The sequence below is a fragment of the Pristiophorus japonicus genome, chromosome 11 (assembly GCF_044704955.1).
Source record: "Pristiophorus japonicus isolate sPriJap1 chromosome 11, sPriJap1.hap1, whole genome shotgun sequence".
Taxonomy (NCBI): domain Eukaryota; kingdom Metazoa; phylum Chordata; class Chondrichthyes; family Pristiophoridae; genus Pristiophorus; species Pristiophorus japonicus.
This window is the reverse complement of record NC_091987.1, coordinates 147,898,424-147,923,557: the sequence shown is the minus strand read 5'-3', so window position 1 is coordinate 147,923,557 and position 25,134 is coordinate 147,898,424. Positions and strand designations below refer to the sequence as shown.

The window sequence follows — 25,134 nt, the reverse complement described above, 5'->3', positions numbered from 1 at the left end:
CTCCCCCCCCACACCATCCACCAATCAGAGCCCACTCCCCAATCAAAGCCCACTCTCCCCACACCATTCACCAATCAAAGCCCACATTCCTCCCCCCATACCATTCCCTAATCACAGCCCACGCCCCACACCCCATTTACCAATCAGAGCCCACTTCCCTCACACCACACACCAAAGCCCATTCCCCACATCATTCACCAATCTGCCTACTCCTCTCACACCATTCACCAATCAGAGCCCACTCCCCCACACATCATTCACCAATCAGAACCCACTCCCCTCACACCATTCACCCATCAGAGCCCACTCCACACATACCACGTACCATTTGATTTTTCATGGATCTAACCCACCCAATTTCTCTCCTGGGGGTGTAACCAATCCATAGGTAACTTCCAAAAAGAGCCCACAGGAGGGAGAACTCACATCTCACACTGCTGTTAAACTCTGACCAGCTGCATTCCAGATTGTTCATCCTTGGTCCCAAACAGCAATAAGCTCACCGTGTTTTGTAAAATAGTTCACGGAGCTGCCTATCTTTATCTTTCCATTCCCAACATGGTTCCCCTCCAGGATTCTTTTTAAAAGCAGGTAATTGGCACATTGATTGAAGGCAGTCAATATTCCGTACGCAAAGACCTCGGATCAGATTTTCCAGTGACTGTGCTTGAGTACCACTCATGCGGAAAAGTGGGGAAGAGGAGCTTGAACCATCCTGATGCAGTCCCCTGATCTGTAGTCCTGTATGATGTCTGTTTATTGGTTGGAAAAGATATTCATTCACCACCTTACTTTCACCCAAGGATCCACATGAAATCCCATGACCTCTCCACAGATGCTGACTGGCTTACCTTGTGTTTGACACATTTTACTGGTTTAGTTTCACTTTGTTGCCATCTCTTTGGCGGTTTTTATTACTGGTGAAATGCCAGGTATGATCTGGGTTGTCCTTTCAGTTTGAAAGTGCAAACAGTCACAGCCAGACCTGGGCTGGAGGTTGGATGAAGGTGTCCCCTCATCCGCGATAAAGGATGTAACACACAAGTAAAAGTGGAAATTACAAGTTGTCCTATAAAAAGGCTAGTGACATTTCTGCCGGCAGATTATAAGTGTCACAGTCTAAGGATAAGGGGTAAGCCATCTAGGACTGAGATGAGGAGAAACTTTTTCACCCAGAGAATTGTGAACCTGTGGAATTCTCTACCACAGAAAGTTGTTGAGTGCAGTTCGTTGGATATATTCACAAGGGAGTTAGATGTGGACCTTACGGCTAAAGGGATCAGGGGATATGGAGAGAAGGCAGGAGTGGGGTACTGAAGTTGCATGATCAGCCATGATCATATTGAATAGTGGTGCAGGCTTGAAGGGCCGAATGGCCTGTTCCTGCACCAATTTTCTATGTTTCTATGTAATACTGCAAAGTAAAGCCTCAATAAATGGTAGCATGGGTCATAGAATCGACCTCATGTTATAGTCCTATCTGCGTCCTGACTGACAAAATAACCCCTAATGTTTCCAGTTTAAAGGTTGAAGCATGGGCGCTGCGAGGTCTGAAGGGTCAGTTATGGGATAGCTACTCACCCAAAGATGTTGTACTCATGAATCACAGCTCCTTAAGTAACCGATCTCGCCCAAAATTGAAGATATCACCAAAATACAAATAAATCCCCTAAATACCTGTATGATGTGGTAGTTTGAGAGGAAGCGATAAATGTTATTAGTATGCATTAAAAGTCCTGATTACATTTGAACCTTGACATGACACCACAAAGTTTCCAGTAGTTCACCCTGAGGGAATCACCTTGTGTTAGTTAAGACCAGCAATGAATGTGTTTGTATCATAAATCATTCCAACAAGTGTCTGAATTTCTGAACTGACTTAAGGAAAGGGGTTCACAGATTGTTGCAGGTCATCACAATATGCTCAGCGCATAGCCAATGTGGTAGCCCCTTCAGAATCTAGTTACACATTTACAGATGTACTGTGTGAACACTATTTGTGTGCAGAAATTGACCTACCTGTTTATATGGACAATTCTCCAACGTGCGACAGTCACCCAGTAAACCTCAACCAGCATTTTGTCGTACATCATTCACCTTTACTCTCTAGTAAAAAAGTTTCAGCGGATTGTTTAGGAGGCAAGTGTGCAACATTTATCCATAATTACAGGCCGTGCTTTGGTCATGATCTGTGCAAACTAAATATAATTTGCAACGACTAACCGAAGGATTCCTCGCCAATCGCTTTAACAAAAACAAGTATCTCAATGAGAGTTGTGCCAAATCTAGGATCTGTATATCGGGACTGAGCATTCTCTTGTTTTTTCTCCTTAATCTGTTAACTGACTCAAATCCAACAGTATCCCCAGCTCCTCAATATGTGCTTGTAGTCATGTGCAGGATAATGAGGTATGTTACGTTTAGTGAATGACCTAATTTGATTGGTAAGATGTATGCGGTTTAACTGCCTGCCTCCTGTGATGACATTTCACGTCGGAATCATCTTGTATGCTGCTGGAAAATCATCAGACTGAGACTGCATCCAATCGCTTTGTTTGTAACCCTGAGTGCTTAGCAATACAGCAAAGTGTCCTATTCATCCATCCACTGTCTGTCAGCTGAATGAACAGGAGAGGGACCTGGGGCAGTGTTCAGGGGCATCCGTGGCCTGACACTAGATCACTGGGTGTCTCCGACTGGACTCAGAGGGCTGGTTCCTCAGCAAAAGATCAACTGACAAGGCCTGTATTGGAATGTGTCGAACACTGGGTGTGTTCTGGACATTGTATACATTACCTTACATTTGATAGGGTAAATAAGGAGAAACTGATTCCACTGTCAGGAGGGTAGGTAACCAGAGGACACAGATTTAAGATAATTGGCAAAAGAACCAGAGGGGAGATGAGGAGAAATTGTTTTACGCAGTGAGTTGTTGTGATCTGGAATGCACTAGCTGAAAGGGTGGTGGAAGCAGATTCAATAATAACTTTCAAAAAGGAATTGGATAAATACTTGAAAAGGAAAAATTTGCAGGGCTATAGGAAAAGAGCAGGGAAGTGGGACTAATTGGATCGCTCTTTCAAAGAGCCGGCACAGACACGATGGGCTGAATGGCCTCCTGTGTGGTTCTATAATTCTCCTATTCAAGGTTCGGGCTGGAAATTTAATTTTATCTGTACTTCTGCAAAATAAATCAGAGCTAGGCCATGATTGTGTTTGCTCTGGATTATAATCGGTCAATGATCTGTAACGGTATTGGGTACCAGTGGGACTAGGGTTTCTAGAATAATCTATTGGATCTTTCAATACAAATTCTCAGAGAGAAAAGCAATGAGTAGAAGGCCCTCGAGAATGGCACAGTGCATCTTGCTGTGGAGACCAGCTGTATCAGGTGAACCTGAAATCTAGCAAAGGCCAATCGATGCTTTTAATCTTAGAATTAAAGAAATACTCCAGACATGTGATTCTTCCCCAGCATCTTGTGGTTCCCATGTTCAAAGGCAGCCTTCAAACATGCCTACCTAAAGTACCGCCACTAGATCATCCAGCTCGCATTTGGAAAGAAGTTGCCGCGCATTCAGCAACGTGTAAATGAGCAGATGAATCATCTAATGCTTGCAGTTGCCCCCGATCCATCCCCAGAGTGTCCTTGGATGCTGAGCAGCACCCGACTGCAAGCTTCATTACCCTGGGTGGCTCAGTATGGGCTAAATTATGAAAGGGTTTGATAGCGTAGATGTAGAGAAGATGTTTCCACTTGTGGGGAGACCAAAAACTAGGGCCCATAAATATAAGATAGTCATTAATAAATCCAATAGGGAATTCAGGAGAAACTTCTTTTCCCAGAGAGTGGTGAGAACGTGGAACTCACTGCCACATGGAGTGGTTGAGGTGAGTATTATAGATATATTTAAGGGGAAGCTAGATAAACACATGAGGGAGAAAGGAATAGGTTATGTTGAGAGGGTGAGATGAAGGAGTGTGGGAGAGGCTCGTGTGGAATATAAAACCGGCATGGAGCCCCTGGGCGCCAATGGCCTGTTTCTGTGCTGTAGACTTTATGTAAAAATACCAGTAGGTGTGAAGTTATTGTTTTCTCACTGTCATTTCCCACTCTCCCTTCCCCCCCATCTCCCCCGCCCCACAAAGCTGTATTCAGTCGCCCCGTTTCCACCTACACTTGCAACTTGCACATGTTCACCCTCTCTCTCCTCACATTGCCTGGCTGTACATGGCCCTTCAGACCGAGGTGATATGGTCTACCACCGGCGTTCCGTCCAGGTCCACCATCTCCATGCACTCGATCTCCTCGTGGCCGTCGGGGCATTTCCTCTCCGGCCGCTTCTTGGAGGGCGGCACGAAGGTCAGTATCACAGGTAGAATGGCAAAGCAGTGGAGAAAGGTGAAAAGCGCGATTAGAAACAGACACCTGAATAGTGTGCAGATCAGATTCGAAGGCACGGAAGTAAGTGGGATCAGACCGACCATGTAGCAAAAGTTGCTCTGAAAAATGGCCACTCCATGCAGCTCCAGAGCATTCTTAACCCACTTCGTCCTCGTTAGGTCTTTGCCCAAGACAAATGTAGATAAGAATGGTGCACAGTTGTCGATGGTGTAGTTTATCCCGTAAATCAAGCAGAGAACAGAGATGCAGTCCAGTTCCACTTCCCACAGCGTCATGAAACCGATGACTCCAAACTCCACCGAGGCCACGGTCAGGATCAGCCAGACATTCACCAACGAGTCCGCCACCAGGAAGGCGGAGAAGAAGAGGACAAACAGCGCGCTGATGCACGAGTTCTGCAAGGGCGCTCCCACCGACGAAGCATACCGATCCATGTAGATAAAGGAAGGGTTGAAAATCATAAACTTCACCTTGTAGGTCAGGGAGAGTTTTCGCAGGGTCTCCAGCAGGTCGTAAATCTCTTCCCTGGTGTTCTCGGCTGTCTTGGCCACCAGGTACATGCGGGAGGCGACCACCTCCAGCTCACCGTTGGGCTTCCTCACCAGTATGATATCATCCAAGAACTGGGTGTATTGTGGAGTCTTTAGGAAGGAGTTCCGCAGGGTTTTTAGGAAGTAGGTTCTGGACACTGCAGCGGTAACATTCAATTTTTTCAGGTAATTTAAGTATGTTTCGAACCAAGATATTCTGACAAAGCCCTCGGTGATTTCCAACAAATCCTCCTGAACACTGGCATTCCAGTACTCTATGGGTTCATAAATATAAAAGCCAATGACGGGGCTGTAGCTGGTGAAGTACCTCTGTTGGACGGTGCTATACGAGACGGTGCGAGACTCGGTGGCCACCACGTTGCTGAGGTCCAGCCCTTCGCTGACCTGCAAGTAGCCCATTAAGGCAAAGGAGATATAAACGAGATAAAACAGAACCACAAAGGGCTTGACGTAAGTGTTTGTAATCCAGTCGCAATAATACTGCTTGAGAAACCAAAGCAGGAAGTGATTCTCATAGGTGCCTGTGTCGCTCGGACCCGCTGCCTCCGCACTCAATTTGGACATCATGATAAACCTGTACCAGGCGGGTTTGCCTTGGAGATCAGCTGGTTTTGGCACCTTCCTGCAAAAGATACTGTGCTGGTAATTATTTTCCAAGTAACCAGTGAAGACCAGATTGGAGCCATAGAACGCCATCAGGTAGAGGTAGTTAAAAAGCACTGATATGCACGTGTTAACACAGAACTCCTTCACTGCTTCTATGTTGGTGAAGGGGCTGGCGCCAATGCCAAACGTCACCATGTACATAGCAGTGGTGAGTGTAATGGGCAGCATAGTGTCAGCATACACGCTGGCAATCCTCTCCTTCACATGCTGACCTTCCGTGGTCTCCCTCCACGACGAGAGCATTTCAAACATGCCGTACAGTCCGTGCCCTGAGGGAAAAGGGAAACACAAAAGGCTTTGGTTAAAATCAGAGCATCAAAAGCTAGCACCAGCCCAGAAGGGCTGCTGGCTGCAGGGCGAGATCTGGGGCTGGCCCTTGCATACCATTCAGTTTAGAGGGGATTTATGGGGAAATGCCTTCACCCAGAGGGTGGTGGGGGTCTGGAACTCACTGCCTGAAAGGGTGGTAGAGGCAGAAACCCTCATCACATTTAAAAAGTACTTGGATGTGCACTTGAGATGCCAAAATCTACAGGGCTACGGACCAAGAGCTGGAAAGTGGGATTAGGCTGGATAGCTCTTTGTTGGCCGGCGCGAACACAATGGGCCGAAATGGCCTCCTTCCGTGCTGTAAATTTCTATGATTCTAAACCCTAACCACCAGGTCCTTTCCTACAACCTTCACTTGGGGACCTGCTTCCTTATACCTCTCAAACCTAACACAGCGGTTCCCTGTGCGGGGCGAGGCCCTTGCTCCTTAATTCTGCCACGTGCCCACCAAACAAATCGGGGCCGACTTTGACCTTTGGCCGCCTGTTCCAGGGTGAAGAGACCCCCCCCCTCCCCACGATTTTGAGGTCCCAGCATCTCTTAAATTTGGAAGCCAAACAGCTGAAGGTTGTAGAGCTGTTGCCTGCATCTCTTCCACGGTTACATCCGAGCCAGGGTGTCCCTGGAGATGGAGCACGCGGTGTCCACCAGTACGCTCGCGGCTTTCCACGAGAGGAGGGCGCAGGAGGAACTGGAGTGTACCATCACCCCCAGCAACCAAATTTTTATTTGACCTTTTAAAGTTTAATTTGTTTAAATTGTCGGTTTTAGTACCCCTTAAATAAGGGGAATTTGATTTACATTTGTTTTACAGATATAACAAAAATAGTTGTAGAGCTGTTGAAGTCCTCCCTTTATTTATTGGGGACTTGGCCTGGAGGGTGTTGCATGGAGCAGTCCCGTGCAATAGGTTTTTAAATCGTTTCACAGGCTCCCAGACCGCCTGCGGTCTGGAGGAGTCTGTGTTCCATGTTTATGTCGAATGTGTGAGGTTGCAACTCCTCTTCCAATATCTGAAGGGGCTGCTCCTCAAATTCTGGTTGCACTTCAGTCCCACGCTCCTGATCTTTGGGCACTAGGTGCGGAGTGGAGCGGGCAGGTCAGAAGGCCTCCTCGTAGGACTGCTCCAGGGCATGGCCAAGATGGCCATCAACCGGTCCAGGCAGCAGGCGGTCGAGGGGATCGTTCAGCCCGACTGCCTGCCTGCCTCTCTTCCGCAGTTATATCCAAGCCAGGGTGTCCCTGGAGATGGAGCACGCGGTGTCCACCGGTACGCTCGCGGCCTTCCCCAAGAGGTGGGCACTGGAGGGACTGGAGTGCATCATTAACCCCGGCAACCAAATTTGAATTTGATTTTAAATGTCTAAAGTTTAATTTGTTTATTGTTCCGGTTTTAGTGCCCCCCCCCTCCGCCTTTTAGCCAGGGGGCACTTGCATAATTTGTGTTTTTAGTGCCCTAAAAAAAAACAGAATAAACCAAGGGGGCACTTGTTTGAAAGTGTTTGGTATGTCTTCGTCCCCGCTTTAATCAGTGGGCACTTGATTTTCTAATTGCAACAAAATAGATGTAGAGCTGTTGAGTTGTGAGTGGCTTAGCCAGTCACGTGATGCTCATAAGACTCAATAAAACTCCAGTTAGTTGGGTTTAGAGGATCCATGACAAGGCAGGTGTTTGTGAACCTGATGGATGAACTGGGAATGTGCAGTGTAATTGTTAAACCTTTGCTACTACTGATAGAACTACAGGGAGACTGTGAGCGTATGGAAGGAGGGGGAGGCCTGCTGCCTGGAGAGGAGTGAGAGCTGCCAATACTGCTGCAGAGTTTGAGAGAGGGGAAGGAACAGCTGCCATTCGACTACTCACTGGCTGTGTGGAAGGAGGGAGAGCCATTGTCAACATCAACAGGTGGGTGTATTTTGGTGCACTCCCCAAAAAAGACTTTGCTTAATTGGGGGGGGATTGGAAAGAAGATTAATAAGAACATTGGGGGGGGTACAGGCAAGTGTGTGGGGTTCTTGCAAACAACTAGGCCCCACACACCACTGGAAGCACCCCTCCCCCATAGCCTGGCCCGGGTTGGCTGGAACTACCTGAGTGCAGTATCTTTACCAATTAACTACTTAACATAATTTGGAGGACTATACCTGGGTGGTTCCAGCCATCCCGGGTGAAGACATCTTCTCCACTCGCCAGAAGAATATAAAGACTTTGTTTGTGATTCAGGAAGTGCACCTCCTGCAAGCACCCACCCAACGCTGTGAGAAGTGCCTGATACTACAGCCTCCCTCTTTCTACCCCCCCAGTTCTCTCCTCTCTCTCTGAGAGCCTCTTTTAGAATATATTTTTTTAAAAAGCAACTACTGAGAAGGGGGAAAAGGGCCCCTCCCCAATTGTCAAAAGTTGAGGATAGGTGTGCCTCATTAAGAGCTCCTTCTGCTCATCAATGAGGCCAATCAAGACTTTTCAGGCCTGTGACTTTGGGGTGAATGTAGCCCTTAAAGGGATCCTGATATGATGAGTCCATCTTTGCCAGTGATGGCGCCTGCAGAAACGAATGCGTGCATGGCAGCAAAGGCCACAGTGGCTCCTGCTGCCCCGCCATCTTTCAGACTCCTTACTAAAACGAACTGGGTCAAGAGCTACACTCACCCCAAAATGACCATCGAGGAGTGTGTGAGGGCAATGGCTGGGGTAGTCAGCCCTTTGGCCATTGTCAACGCCTCCAAAAGGTACGGGAAGTTTGTGTTCTTCCTGGGGTCGGAGCGGGTGGTGTCCCTGGCCCTCAGGAAGGGGCTCACAGTGGGCAGCACCTTCCTGCCGGTGGATCCTCTTGAGGCCACCGTGCAGAGGGTCGTCATCTCAAACGTCCCGCCCTTTGTTCCCGGTGAGCTCCTCCTCCCCCCCACCTATGTCAACTGGCGGAGGTGAAGTCGGGGATAATGCCGATACCGCTCGGCTTCAGGGAGACCAGCCTCTGTCATGTGTCCTCCTTCCGACGCCAGCTTTTCATTCAGCTGGCCCGGGAAGAGGTAACGGAGGGTACATTCAGTGTGGTCCACGAGAGGACTGCCTACTGCATCTTCTAAACGGTGTGCGGTGCCACGCCTGTAAGGAGGTGGAGCATGTCCGAAAGAACTGCCCCGCCTCCAAGGCCGTTAAAACAGCCAAAGTGGCCAAGGCTGGTGCTGCCGCCATTCCTCCCCCTAGTACCGTGCTGGGAGCCGTAGGTGCGCGGGCATCGTTGGGGGCCTTTGTCTTCACGGCCTCCGGCAGGGGGGGGGAGCGTCCGCGTGGAAGGAAGGCATGGAAGAACACAAAAACACCCTCTGGACAGTCCCCTCAGTGGGCCACACAGCCCAATCAATGTGCTCTTTCTCTCCCCTCTTTCTCCCACCCCCCCCCCCCCCCAACACACTATCGCCGGTGAGCGCAGTGCATTCTGAGCATGGACCCGAGCCCCTGACGGCACCTGCCTCTGCGGGGAGTTTGCCATCCGTGGTTGGGCTCGGGCAAAATAATTGGAAGGAGGGAGCGGAGGCGCGAGCCCCAGCAGACATGGAGAGCTCCCTGCCTCCACGTTCCTCCAGTAAAAAAAGGAGGCACCACTCCAAGGAAACAAAAAAACATAGAAAATAGGTGCGGGAGTAGGCCATTCGGCCCTTGGAGCCTGCACCACCATTCAATAAGATCATGGCTGATCATTCACCTCAGTACCCCTTTCCTGATTTCTCTCCGTACCCTCGATCCTTTTAGCCGTCAGGGTCATATCTAACTCCTTCTCGAATATATCTAACGAACTGGCATCAACAACTTTCTGCGGTAGGGAAGTCCACAGGTTAACAACTCTGAGTGAAGAAGTTTCTCCTCATCTCGGTCCTAAATGGCTTACCACTTATCCTTGAACTGTGACCCCTGGTTCTGGACTTCCCCAACATCGGGAACATTCTTCCTGCATCTAACCTGTCCAGTCCCGTTAGAATTTGATGTTTGAGATCCCCTCTCATTCTTCTAAACTCCAGTGAATAAAGGCCCAGTCAATCCATACACTCCTCATATGTCAGTCCTGCCATCCCGGGAATCAGTCTGGTGAATGTTCGCTGCGTTCCCTCAATAGCAAGAATTTCCTTCCTCAGATTAGGAGACCAAAACTGAACACAATATTCCAGGTGAGGCCTCACCAAGGCCCTGTACAACTGCAGTAAGACCTACCTGCTCCTATACTCAAATCCACTAGCTATGAAGACCAACATGCCATTTGCTTTCTTCACCGCCTGCTGTACCTGCATGCCAACTTTCAATGACTGATGTACCAGGTCTTGTTGCACCTCCCCTTTTCCTAATCTGCCATTTAGATAATATTCTGCCTTCATATTTTTGCCACCAAAGTGGATAACCTCACATTTATCCACATTATACTGCATCTGCCATGCCTTTGTCCTCTTACCTAACCTGTCCAAGTCACCCTGCAGCCTCTTAGCATCCTCCTCACAGCTCACACTGTCATCCAGCTTAGTGTCATCTGCAAACTGGAGATATTACACTCAATTCCTTCATCTAAATCATTGATGTACATTGTAAATAGCTGGGGTCCCAGCACTGAGCCCTGTGGCACCCCACTGGTCATTGCCTGCCAAGCTGAGAAGGACCTGTTTATCCCTATTCTCTGCTTCCTGTCTGCCAACCAGTTCTCTATCCACGTCAATATGTTACCCCCAGTACCATGTGCTTTAATTTTTGCACACTAATCTCTTGTGTGGGACCTTGTCAAAAGCCTTTTCAAAGTCCAAATACACCACATCCACTGGTTCTCCCTTGTCCACTCTACTAGTTACATCCTCAAAAAATTCCAGAAGATTTGTCAAGCATGATTTCCCTTTCATAAATCCATGCTGACTTGGACCGATCCTGTCACTGCTTTCCAAATACGCTGCTATTTCATCTTTAATAACTGATTCCAACATTTTCCCCACTACTGATGTCAGGCTAACCGGTCTATAATTACCCGTTTTCTCACTCCCTCTTTTTAAAAAAAGTGGTGTTATATTAGCTACCCTCCAGTCCATAGGAACTGATCCAGAGTCGATAGACTGTTGGAAAATGATCACCAATGCATCCACTATTTCTAGGACCACTTCCTTAAGTACTCTGGGATGCAGACTATCAGGCTACGGGGATTTATCGGCCTTCAATTCCATCAATTTCCCTAACACAATTTTCTGACTAAAGGATTTCCTTCAGTTCCTCCTTCTCGCTAGACCCTCGGTCCCCTAGTATTTCCAGAAGGTTATATGTGGCTTCCTTCGTGAAGACAGAACCAAAGTATTTGTTCAATTGGTCTGCCACTTCTTTGTTCCCCATTATAAATTCACCTGATTCTGACTGCAAGGGACCTACATTTGTCTTCACTAATCTTTTTCTCTTGAATAATCTATAGAAGCTTTTGCAGTCAGTTTTTATGTTCCCAGCAAGCTTCCTCTCATACTCTATTTTCCCTCTCATAATTAAACCCTTTGTCCTCCTTGCTGAATTCTAAATTTCTCCCAGTCCTCAAGTTTGCTGCTTTTTCTGGCCAATTTATATGCCTCTTCCTTGGATTTAGCACTATCCCTAATTTCCTTTGTTAGCCACAGTTGAGCCACCTTCCCAGTTTTATTTTTACTCCAGCCATGGATGTGCAATTGTTGAAGTTCATCCATGTGATCTTTAAATGTTTGCCATTGCCTATCCACCGTCAACCCTTTAAATATTATTCGCCAGTCTATTCTAGCCGATTCATGTCTCATACCATCGAAGTTACCTTTCCTTATATTCAGGACCCTAGCCTCTGAATTAACTGTTACACTCCATCTTAATAAAGAATTCTACCATATTATGGTCATTCTTCCCCAAGCGGCCTCACACAACAAGATTGCTAATTAGTTCTTTCTCATTACACATCACCCAGTCTAGGATGGCCGGCCCTTTAGTTGGTTCCTTGACATATTGGTCTAGAAAACCATCCTTAATACACTCCAGGAAATCCTCCTTCACTGTATTGCTACCAGTTTGGTTAGCCCAATCTATATGTAGATTAAAGTTGCCCATGATAACTGCTGTACCTTTACTGCACGCATCCCTAATTTCTTGTTTGATGCTATCCCCAACCTCACTACTACTGCTTGGTGGTCTGTACACAACTCCCACTAGCGTTTTCTGCCCTTTGGTATTCCACATCATCCAAGCTAATGTCCTTCCTTACTATTGTGTTAATTTTCTCTTTAACCAGCAACACTACCCCACCTCCTTTTCCTTCCTGAATGTTGAATACCCCTGGATGTTGAGTTCCCAGCCTTGGTCACCCTGGAGCCATGTCTCCGTAATCCCAATTATATCATATTCGTTAATAGCTGCCTGTACAATTAATTCGTCCACCTTATTACGAATACTCCTCGCATTGAGGCACAGAGCCTTCAGGCTTGTGTTTTTAACACACTTTGTCCCTTTAGAATTTTGCTGTAATGTGGCACTCTTTGATTTTTGCCTTGGGTTTCTCTGCCCTCCACTTTTACTTTTCTTCTTTCTATCTTTTGCTTCTGCCCCCATTTTACTTCCCTGCATAGGTTCCCATTCCCCTGCCATATTACTTTAACCCCTCCCCAACAACATTAGCAAACACTCCCCCTTGGGAGTGGTTCCGGTCCTGCCCAGGTGCAGACCATCCAGTTTGTACTGGTCCCACTTCCCCCAGAACCGGTTCCAATGTCCCAGAAATTTAAAACCTTCCCTCCAGCACCACTCCTCAAACCACATATTCATCTTGGCTATCCTGCCATTCCTACTCTGATTAGCACGTGGCACTGGTTAGCAATCCTGAGATTACTACCTTTTGAGGTCCTACTTTTTAATTTAACTCCTAGCTCCCTAAACGCAGCTTCTAGGACCTCATCCTGTTTTTTACCAATAGCATTGGAACCTATATGTACCACGACAACTGGCTGTTCACCCTCCCCCTCCAGAATGCGCTGCAGCCGTTCAGAGACACCCTTGACCCGTGCACCAGGGAGGCAACATACCATCCTGGAGTCTTGCTTGCAGCCGCAGAAACGCCTATCCATTCCCCTTACAATAGAATTCCCTATCAGTGTAGCTCTCCCACTCTTTTTTTCCTGCCTTCCTGTGCAGCTGACCCCTGTTGCCATGGACTTGACTGCTGCTGCCTTCCCCTGATGAGTCATCTCCCCCAACAGTACCTAAGGTGGTGTATCTGTTTTGGAGGGAGATGCCCGCAGGGGACCCCTGCACTACCTTCCTTCCACTGCTCTTCCTGATGGTCACCCATTCCCTATCTGCCTGTGTAACCTTTACCTGCGGTGTGACCAACTCACTAAACGTGCTATTCACGACATCCTCAGCATTGCAGATGCTCAAAAGTAAATCTACTCCCGAGTGAATCCATGCGCAGCTCCAGTGCCGCAATGCAGTCTGTTGGGAGCTGCAGCTGGATACACTTCCTGCACATGTAGTCGTCAGGGACACAAGCATCAACTGACTTCCCACATAGCACAGGAGGAGCATGACACAGGTCTGGGCTCTCCTGCCATGACTTAACCCTTAGATTACTTCATTTGGCAACAATGCCGAAGGTTTCTTACTGCTAAGAAAAAGAAAGATGAAGGAAAAAGAAAACTACTCACCACTCAACCAGCCAATCACTTACCCTCTTGGCTATGATGTCACCCTTCGATTACTTTTTACTTTCTTTCTTTTGACCCTGCACCAGCTGCAGCTCGCAGCTCGCTCCTCCTCCAGCCGCTGCTCCACCGACTGCCGCCAATCCGCAGACTCCTGCTGGGCCTTTATAGGCTGCTGCTCGCTCCTCGCTCCTCCTCCGGCCACTGGTCCTCCGACGTGGTGGATGACCAAGGTCCCTCCGTGGAGGAGTTGGTGCCCAGCGCAAGCCACTTGCGGGGGATGCGAGGCCGTGAAAAGAAAATGTCGCCGCTGGGTCGAACATTCCGGGGACTGAGGGGGCGGGGCCACTGAGGCCAAGTCCAAGCCCGCCCAGCCAATTATTGACTTCCACCAGGTCAAGCAGATCTCAGGGGAAGAAAATTTTAATGCACTTCATGAACATCCACCCGCTGGGCCTGGGGGTGATAGCGGGGAGGGTGTGGAACCCCAATTGTCGTCCCTGACGTTGGAGCCGGAGGACCTGGAGCTGTTTTTCGGCATGGTCTCTCCATGCACCCCGATGCCTGGAGCGGAGGGGGACCCCTGTCCACTGCCGCTTCCCGACCCGGCATCCCAGAGGGAGCTCAGGGAGGACTCCTCTGCCGATGATCCTGGGGTTGGAATCAAGATAGAGGTAGCGCCAGATGGTTCGGCTGGGCAGTTTGCCGTACCCGTGCAGTCGACTGACCGGCTGCTAGTGGCGACCTCCCAGAGGGGGACAGGGACTCTGTGGAGGGCGCGGGAGAAGATCTGGAGTCCATCACCAGTGAGGTGGTGGATTTCCTCATGCCCGCTGCTGAGTCCCCTCTCATTCCTGCCAAGGAACTCCAGGACTTTTTGGCGCAATGCCAGGGTTGATGCAATAGAGCCCATCTGGCCCTGGACAAATGGTCCGAGCCGGCGCTGCTCATCAGGTCAAGGCTCACATCCGTCTCTCCTGTCAAGAGTATGCGAAGGGGTCGACCAAGGGGCGGGAGGCCAGGATAGGGCGCCTGGAAAAGGAGGTGCTCGACCTGGAATCCCGTCTCGGTCAAGTTGTCGAGTATCTGGCCCTGCGGACGGTGTAGGAAGTGAAGAAGGCCGCGCTGAAGGAACTTCAGCTTGTCGGGTCCCGAAGCGTGTTCGTGAGGTCGCAGATCCGGTTCCTTCAGGACCTGGACCGCGGCTCCCCCTTCTACTCGCTGGAAAAAAGATGGGGGGTCCGTAAGCAGCTCGACGCTGCTGGCTGACGATGGCTCTCTTGTCTCGGATCCGGAGGGCATCAGTAACCGGGCCGAGACTACTACGGGGCTTTGTTCTCTCCGGATCCATCCAGCGAGGAAGTGCATAGAGTTTTGTGGGAGGACCTGCTGAAGGTCGACCCGAAGGGCGCTGAAAATCTGGACGGTCCGCTAAGCCTGGCCGGTATCCTCAACCAACACTCTAGTCCCCCAGGGCTAGACGGGCTGACCGTGGAGTTCCACAGGGCGTTTTGGGGGGGTGGGGGGGGCGACTACGCGCGGGTCCTGGGGGAAAGTGACGACTAGGGAGATGCCCCTCTCTTGGCGCAGAGCAATCATTGTCCTGCTGCCTAAAAAGGGTGATCTCCGCCTACTTAAGAACTGGTGCCAGGTCTCCCTCCTCTACGGATTACAAAATTTTTGCCAGGGTGATGTCTGCTCGCCTTGGCGCCGTGCTGGACCACATGATCCACCCCGACCAGTCCTACACGGTCCCGGGCCGTGTAATCCACGATAACATCTATCTGGTCCGGGACCTAGTCAACCATTCCCAGGCAGCTAGTCTGTCTGTCGCCTTCCTTTCCCTAGACAAGGAGAGGGCGTTCGACAGGGTGGATCACAAGTACCTGTTCAGAACTCAGCGCGCTTTCGGGTGCGGGACGCATTTCGTCGCCCGGATCTGACTTTTGTACGCTGCCGCAGAGTGTCTGATTTAGGTTAACAGGTCTTTGACGCCACTTTGGGAGAGGTGTGCGCCAGGGATGCCCCATGTCCGGCCAGTTATATGCCTTATTTTTGGAGCTTTTCCTGCGCCTCTTGCAGAAGAAGTTGACGAGGCTGGCTCTGCCAGGGCCGGGCGTGGTGGTCGTCCTCTCAGCTTACGCCGATGACGTGCTCCTCATGGTCGAGGATCCCGATGACCTGCAGAGAATGCGTGAGTGCCAGGAGATTTACTCGGCCGCATCCTCTGCCAGGATCAAATGGGAGAAATATTCCGGACTCCTGGTGGGTCAGTGGCGGGTGGACTCCCTGCCGGAGGAGCTCAGGTCTTCTGCCAAGAGCACGACCGATCTCCTCTACCTTAGCCCAGACGAGGAAGCCTGGCCGGCGAACTGGCAAGAGCTGGAGGCCAAAGTCGCTGCTCGCCTCGGGCGCTGGACAAGACTGCTCCGAGTGCTGTCCTACGGGGGTCGAGCGCTGGTCATAAACCAGCTGGTGGCCGCTATGCTGTGGTACCGGCTGGTCACTTGGACCCCTCCCCCTGCGTTTGTCGCCAAGATACAGAAGAAGCTGGTGGAAGACTTCTGGAACAACAGGAAGCACTGGGTCTCTGCCGCGGTCTTGAGTCTCCCGCTTAGGAAGGGCGGTCAGGCGTTGGTGTGCGTCAGTACCCAGCTCGCGACTTTCCGTTTTCAGACCCTGCAGAGATACCTCTACATCGAGCCCCCTCGCACTGGGCCCTGATTCCGTTAGGAATGTCGAAGGCTCAGGCACGTGGGGAGATCCCATCCGAACTGACCCACGTCCGGACGGGATTCCTCATCGGCGCCAAGTCCCGAAACCTCCCACGGGAGCAGGTGCCTCACAACTTGAGTCTCCTCAGGGAAATCCCCTCCTTGCCTTTCAGTTCTGCACGGAGGGGATTCCTGTACAGGCTGCTCTTGCACTCTCTCCCCTTTGCTATCCTCGTCTGCCGTCCGGACACGCCATGGCGTACCATCTTGCCATCTGGAGGAGGCGGAGGTCCCCAATGGAGTGCACTCTACGCGGGAGTCCTCCCTCTTTATTGGGGACTTGGCCTGGAAGGTGTTGCACGGAGCAGTCCCGTACATTAAGTTTTTAAACTCGGTTCACGGGCTCCCAGGCCGCCTGCAGTCTGGAAGAATCCGTGTTTCATGTTTTTATTGATTGTATGAGGTTGCAGCCCCTGTTCCATTATTTAAAGGAGCTCAAATTCTGGTTGCACTTCAGTCGCACACTCCTGATCTTTGGGCACCCTGTGCGGAGGGGTGCGGGCAGATCGGAAGGCCTCCTCGTAGGACTGCTTCTGGGCATGGCCAAGGGGGCCATCAGCCGGTCCAGGCAGCGGGCGGTCGAGGGGGTTGTTCAGCCCGACTGCCTGCCTCTCTTCCGCGGTTACATCTGAGCCAGGGTGTCCCTGGAGATGGAGCACACTGTGTCCACCAGTACGCTCGCGGCCTTCCGCGAGAGGTGGGCACCGGAGGGACTGGAGTGCATCATCACCCCCGGCAACCAAATTTTAATTTGATCATTTAAGTTTGAAGTTTAATTTGCCGGTTTTAGTGACCCCCCTCCTTTTTAGCCAGGGGGGCACTTGTACAATTTCTCTCTCTTTTTAGTGCCCTAAACTCCTCCTTCCCCGCCCCTCCCACCAAAAAAAAGGGCACTGGAAAAAAAAAAAAATGTTTTATTTGCAGGGGGCATTTGTTTAAACTAAAATAGTTGAACTGGTAATTTGTAGTGTGATTGTTAAACCTTTGCTAATAAATATCGGTAAGACAAAGGTCCTCCACCAGCCTGTCCTCACCGCACAGCACTGCCCCCTCCCAGTCGTCAAGATCCACGGCGCGGCCCTGGACAACGTGGAGTCTCTTATCAACGAGCAGACGACGAGATTCAACACTGCCTCCAGTGTGCCAGTATAGCCTTCGGCCGCCTGAGGAAGAGTGTTTGAAGACCAGGCCCTCAAAACTGCCACCAAGCTCATGGTCTACAGGGCTGTAGTAATACCTGCCCTCCTGTATGGTTCAGAGCCATGGACCATGTACAGTAGACACCAAGTCGCTGGGTAAATACCACCAACGATGTCTCTGCAAGATCCTATCAATCCCCTGGGAAGACTGATGCACCAACATTAGCGTCCTCGACCAGGCCAACATCCCCAGCATTGAAGCACTGATCACACTTGATCAGCTCCGCTGTACAGGCCACATTGTTCACATGCCAGACACGAGACTCCCAAAGAAAGCGCTCTACTCAGAACTCCTTCACGGCAAACGAGCCAAAGGTGGGCAGAAGAAACGATACAAGGACACCCTCAAAGCCTCCCTGACAAAGTGCAATATCACCACTGACATCTCGAGTCTCATCGCCGAGAGCATGCAGGAATCAAGCGCAGGCAGCGGAAAGAGCGTGCAGCAAACCAGTCCCACCCTCCCCTTCTGTCCCACCTGTGACAGGGGTTGTGGCTCTCTTATTGGACTGTTCAGCCACCTAAGGACTCATTTTAAGAGTGGAAGCAAGTCTTCCTCGATTCTGAGGGACTGCCTTTGAGATGATGATGATGATGAGGCTAATAAACAAACTAGTTCTTAACAGCAAAGAACCCATGAAGGAAATACATTACAGGGGTCAAAGGGCAGCAATGGCCCAGATTATTTTCGTCACCATCTGATATACCCTGAGCCCAGGAGTGCTAATTCTGCACACAAAGAATTTGATACTTTGGCTGGGCCTCATTTCCATCGCCCGTGGAACTGATCAGAGTTCCAAACAAAAATGGCAATCAGGATCCTATTTACATCGCACCGCCCCGATTTCTATATTAAAAGGGACCGATCGCCCAAAACAGGTGGGCGCTTTGGACGCTTGGTGGTGGGCCCATTTTAAAATGGTGCCAGCATTAATCATTTTGAGGCCATTACCCTCTGCCCCCCACACTAACACCAGACAAAGGGAGTGAAAATCAACCCCATAATGTCTTGGCTCCAGAACACCTGGGTAATATTGTCCTAAACACTATGGTGACCATCCCAGTGTTTGCTATTTTACTCCACATGTCGTAATGTATTTGCTTCATGGGTTCTTTGCTTAAGAATTCATAGCAACACATTGCTATTAAGAACTAGTTGGTTTATTAGCAAAGGTTTATCATACTACACATTACCAGTTCATCCACCAGGCTCACAACCACCTGCCTTATCGTGGATCGCCTGAACCCAACTGGTTGGGTTTTATTGAGTCTTGTGAACATCACGTGACTGGCTAAGCCACTCCCAACTCAATAGCTCGACAACTATTTTGTTGAAATTATAAATCAAGTGCCCCCTTATTAAAGGGGCACTAAAACCGACAAGTTTAATTTAACATTAAAGGTTCAAATTAAAATTTGGTTGGCGCGGAAGAGAGGCAGGCAGTCGGGCTGAACGACGCCCTCGATCTGGACCGGTTAATGACTACGCCCAGGAGCAGTCCAATGAGGGGCTGCAACCTCACAGTTTCGACATAAACGTGGAACACTGATTCCTCCAGACCGCAGAGAATGCAGGCGGACTGGGAGTCCGTGAACCGACTTAAAAACCTATTGCACTGGACAGCCCCGTGCAACACCCTCCAGGCCAAGTCCCCAATAAAGGACTCGCACGTAGAGAGCACTCCATTGGGGGCCCCCGCCTCCTCCGGATAGCATGGGGCGCCATGCGTGTCCGGATGGCAGACGAGGAAGGCAAAGTGGAGTGTGTGCAAGAGCAGCCCGTACAGGAATCCCCTCCGCGCAGAACTGAAGGGCACGGAGGGGATTTCCCGGAGGAGGCTCCAGTTGTGAGGCACCAGCTCCCAAAGGTTGTTTCGGGGCTTGGCGCCAATGAGGAATTCCGTCCAGACGGGGGTCAGTTCGGAAGGGATCTCCCCACGAGCTTGAGCCTCCTTGACACATCTAACGGAGTCAGGGTCCAGGGCTGTTTTTAGCGACTCGTTGGCCCAGGATGGGCGCCGTGCCAGCTTGTCTGGCGCCATCCAGCCCGCTCCTCTGCCATCGAGCAGGTCCCTGACCCTGGTCAGCTTGCCAGACACCGCTCTCTTGTCCGCCTGCCACCTAAAATCGCGGTCGTGGAGGTACGGATTCCTGAGCAGCGGCTCTCGAAGGTCAGCCGCTACTCCAGATGGGAGAGAACTGCGCTTGGTGGCGACTCTATTCCAGACCCTGATGAGTTCCTGGTAAAAGAAAGGCAGTTCCCGCATGGTGGTCCTGACGCCCCCCCAGGCTCACAAACAAGAGCTGCGTGTCATAATTGAGGCTGTACTGCTGGCGGAAGAAATACGTCGCCAGCGCACACCATCTAGGAGGATGCTCAACGTAGAGGTATCTCTGAAGACGGAAAGTCGCAGCCTGGGTGTTCACACACACCAGCACCTGACTGCCCTCCATATTTGGGAGACTCAGAACTGCAGCTGAGACCCAGTGCTTCCTGTTGTCCCAGAAGAAGTCGACCAGCTTCTTTTGTAGCCTGGTGACAAACGCAGGGGGAGGGATCAAAGTGACCAGCTGGTTATTGACTTGCGTTCGGCCCCTGTAGGGCAGCACTCGGAGTAGTCCTGTCCAGCGCCCTAGGTGACTTTGGCCTCCAGCTCTTGCCAGTTCGCCGACCAGCTTTCCTCGTCAGGTCTAAGGTGGATTCCCAGATATAGCTGGGTTGTACTCCAGGCAAAAGGTCTAAGTTATCAACAGCGCTATAACTATTTTGTTGCAATACTTTAATCAAGTGCCCCCTAATTTTAAAGGGGGTGGGGGGGAGGGCACACTCCAAAAACTTTTCAGGTGCTTCCCGTTTTGTTTTTTTTGAGGGCACCAAAACACAAATTATACAAGTGCCCCCGGCTAAAAGGGGTGGGGGGGGACTAAAACCGGCAAATTAAAGGAATTAACCTTTTTACGTGGTTCAAATCAAAATTTGGTTGCCGGGGGTGATGATGCACCTCAGTCTCTCCGGCGCCCACCTCTCGCAGAAAGCCGCGAGCGTACCGGTGGACACCGCATGCTCCATCTCCAGGGACACCCTGGCTCGGATGCAAACGCGGAAGAGAGGCAGGCAGTCGGGCTGAACGATCCCCTCGACCGCCCGCTGTCTGGACCGGCTGATGGCCCCCTTGGCCGTGCCCAGGAGCAGTCCTACGAGGAGGCCTTCCGACCTGCCCGCTTCCCTCCTACACAGGGTGCCCAAGGATTAGGAGTGTGGGACTGAAATGCAGCCAGAATTTGAGGAGCAGCCCCTTCAAATATTGGAACAGGGGCTGCAACCTCGCACATTCAATTAAAAACACGGAACACGGATTCTTCCAGACTGCAGAAAGTGCAGGTGGCCTGGGAGCCCATGAACTGAGTTTAAAAACTTATTGCACGGGACTGCTCTGTGCAACACCCTCCAGGCCAATCCCCAATAAATAGTGGGAGGACTCCCGCGTAGAGTGCATTCTATTGGGGACCCTCGCCTCCTCCGGACGGCAAGATGTTGCGCATGGCGTGTCCGGACGGCCGGCGATGATGGCAAGGTTGAGGGTGTGCAGGAGCAGCCCGTACAGGAAACCCCTACGCGCAGAACTGAAAGGCACGGAGGGGATTTCCCCAAGGTGGCTCAAGTTGTGAGGTGCCGGCTCCTGAGGGAGGTTTCAGGAATTATGTCCAGACGGGGGTCAGTTCGGACGGGATCTCTCCATGTGCTTGAGCCTCCTCGACACACCTAACGGAATCAGGGCCCAGTGCTGTTTTTAGCGACTCGATGGCATTGGCCGTGCACCGAACGTCTGGCGCCATCCAGCCCGCTCCTCCGCCATCGAGCAGGTCCCTCGCCAACCACAGCCTTCTTGTCTGCCTGCCACCTAACACCGCGGTCGTGGAGGTACGGATTCCTGAGCAGCGGCGCCTGCAGGACAGCCGCCACTCCAGACGGGGGAGAGCTGCACTTGGTGGCGACTCTGCTCCAGACCCTGATAAGTTCCTGGTAAAAGACAGACAACCCTCCCATAGCGGTCCTGACGCCCCCCCCCCACCCCCCCCCCCCCGGCTCACAAACAGGAGCTGCGTGTCATAATTGAGGCTGTACTGCTGGCAGAAGAAATACGTCACCAGCGCACCATCTAGGAGGGGGCTCGACGTAGAGGTATCTCTGCAGGGTCTGAAGACGGAAAGCCGCATGCTGGGTACTGACGCACACCAACGACTGACCGCCCTCCATATGTGGGAGACTCAGAACCGCAGCAGAGACCCAGTGCTTCCTGTTGTTCCAGAAGTCGTCGACCAGCTTCTTCTGTATCTTGGCGACAAATGCAGGGGAAGGGGTCAAAGTGACCAACTGGTACCACAGCATAGCGGCCACCAGCGCTCGACCCCTGTAGGACAGCACTCGGAGCAGTCCTGTCCAACGCCCTAGGCAAGCGGTGACTTTGGCCTCCAGCTCGCCAGCCAGGCTTCCTTGTCAAGTCTAAGATGGACTCCCAGATAGAGATGGGTTGTACTCCAGGCAAAAGGCCTGAACTATCAACAGCTCTACAACTCTTTTTAAAGGAGACAAAATTAACAGTTAAATCAAGTGCCCCCCAATCTGGGGGACACTCCAAACATTTTTCAAATGCCTTTTTTTTGTATTTTTTTTTTTTTTTTTTAGCACTAAAATCATTTTTTTTTTACAAGTGCCCCCTATAAAAGGGGAGGGGGACACTAAAATCTGCAATTAAAACAAATTAAACTTTAAAACAGATAAAATCAAATTAAAATTTGGTTGCCGGGGGTAATAATGCACTCCAGTCCCTCCGGTGCCCACCTCTCGCGGAAGGCCGCGAGCGTACCAGTGGACAACGCGTGCTCCATCTGTAAGGACACCCTGGCTCGGATGTAAGCACGGAAGAGGCAGGCAGTCGGGCTGAACGACCCGCCCGCTGCCTGGACCGGCTGATGGCACCCTTGGCCGTGCCCAGGAGCAGTCCCACGAGGAGGCCTTCGGACCCACCCGCTCCCCTCCGCACAGGGTGCCCAAAGATCAGGAGTGTGGGACTGAAGTGCAGCCAGAAATTGAGGAGCAACCCCTTTAAATAGTGGAACAGGGGCTGCAACCTCGTACATTCAATAAAAACGTGGAACTCGGACTCTTTCAGACCGCAGAAATTGCAGAAGGCCTGGGAGGCCATGAACCGACTTAAAAATTTATTGCATGGGACTGCTCCGAGCACCACCCTCCAAGCCAAGTCCCCGATAAATAGTGGGAGGACTCCTGCGTAGAGTGCACTCCATCGGGGACCCCCGCCTCCTCCGGACGGCAAGTTGGTACGCCATGGCGTGTCCGGACGGCAGACGAGAATGGCAAAGTTGAGAGTGCTGGAGCAGCCCGTACAGGAAACCCCTCCGCGCAGAACTGAAAGGCACGGAGGGGATTTCCCCGAAGCGGCTCAAGTTGTGAGGCGCCGGCTCCCGAGGGAGGTTCCGGGGTTTGGCGCCGATGAGGAATTCTGTCCGGACGGGGGTCAGTTCGGATGGCATCTCCCCACGTGCTTGAGCCTCCTCGACACACCTAACTGAGTCAGGGCCCAGAGTTGTTTTTAGCGACTCTGGCATCGGCCGCGCGGCGGACTTCGGACGAATTTAGGCGCCGTGCCAGCATATCTGGCGCCATCCAGCCCGCTCCTCTGCCATCGAGCAGGTCCCTGACCCTGGTCACCCCGGCAGCCACAGCCCTCTTGTCCGACTGCCACCTAAAATCTCGGTCGTGGAGGTAAGGATTCCTGAGCAACGGCTCCTGGACAGCCGCCACTCCAGCCGGTGGAGACTTTGTTCCAGACCCTGATGAATTCCTGGTAAAAGACAGGCAGCCCCTGGACGGCGGTCCTGACACTCCCCCCGAGCACACAAACAGGAGCTGCGTGTCGTAGGTGAGGCTGTGCTGCTGGCGGAAGAAATACGTCGCCAGAGCACGCCACCTGGGAGGGGGCTCGACGTAGAGGTATCTCTGCAGGGTCTGAAGACGGAAAGCCGCATGCTGGGTGCTGACGCACACCAACGACTGACCGCCCTCCATATGTGGGAGGCTCGGAACCGCAGCAGAGACCCAGTGCTTCCTGTTGTTCCAGAAGAAGTCGACCAGCTTCTTCTGTATCTCGGCGACAAATGCAGGGGGAGGGGTCAAAGTGACCAACTGGTATCACAGCATAGCGGCCACTAGCGCTCGACCCCTGTAGGACAGCACTCGGAGCAGTCCTGTCCAACGCCCTAGGCAACCGGTGACTTTGGCCTCCAGCTCGCCGGCCAGGCTTCCTTGTCAGGTCTAAGGTGGACTCCCAGATAGAGATGGGTTGAACTATCAACAGCTCGACAAACCTGTGAGCATTCTCACAGGTACATACATTACACATGTTGCTTTTATAATTCTCTTTATTGTGCATTAAATGTTTCTTTGGCGCAGTGAGCTGCATTCAGGTATCCCGACAGCTCAGGAGCACAGAAACCTTACACAGGCGGTTCCCTACGCTTGCAGTCACAGAACATTTGTACGGGAGACGGTCACTTATGGTGAGAGACCTGTCGGAGATGTTAGTCAAACCAATACTGGCAGCCGTGGCTCAGTGGATCGTACCCTTGCCTCTGGTTCAAGTCCCACTCTAGAGACATGAGTACATAATCCAGCCTGACACTCCAATGCAGTACTGAGGGGCGCTGCACTGTTGGAGGTGCCGTCTTTCGGATGAGATGTTAAACTGAGGCCCCGTCTGCTCTCTCGGGTGGGCATAAAAGATCCCACGACACTATTCAAAGTAGAGTAGGGGAATTCTCCCTGGTGTCTTGGTCAATCTTCTTTTTCTTATATTTATCCCTCAACCGACAGCAAAAAAACCTGATAATCTGGTCATTATCACGTTGCTGTTTGTGGGACCTTGCTGTGTGTAAACTGGCTGCCGCAATTCATAAAGTACAACAGTAACTGCACTTCAAAAGTACTTCATTGGCTGTAAAGCGCTTTGGGACATCTTCAGGTCATGAAAGGCGCTATATAAATGCAACACACTGTGCTCGATTCTCAAATGTCAACTTCTCTGCTGGAATACATTGAGCAATGTATTTGCAGTTAACAGCACCAAGTGTTGACACTGAGACAAATGTGAACTAATGGACCAGATTTTCCTGCAACAGTGAAAGATTGGTGCTGTGCATCGTACTCTCCGTTGATAACTTTCTCCATTTCCAATTAGAACTCGTCGCAGCAAGCTTGGCGGCCAATCACAAGCAGGCATCACTAACGTCATAAATTCCTGGAAAATCTGCACCAGAGTAATGGTGTACGGCGTAGATACACCTTTAGTATGGCACAGGTTTTCAGGAACAAATTGGTCAGCTTTTACAGTGTGTGTGTCTCAAAATTGAATTTAAACTTACCTTTTATTCTCTAATAGCAAACCCATATACTGGAATGGTTATGTATATTTCTACATTCATTATCAGAGAACTGCAGTGCACACAGATGACATGCA

The 25,134-nt window shown here is 51.0% G+C and overlaps 1 protein-coding gene across 2 annotated transcripts in view; it reads right to left on the bottom strand.

The window, feature by feature from the left end:
• Positions 1-215: 215 nt before the first annotated feature.
• Positions 216-25,134, bottom strand: part of ptchd1 (patched domain containing 1) — a 77,478-nt gene continuing 52,559 nt past the window's right edge. For both annotated transcript variants that reach the window (XM_070894141.1, XM_070894142.1), the window contains exon 3: positions 216-5,891. In XM_070894141.1, the coding sequence (XP_070750242.1) occupies positions 4,240-5,891 (1,652 nt within the window). In that variant the 3' untranslated portion in view covers positions 216-4,239. The remainder of the gene's footprint in view (positions 5,892-25,134) is intronic.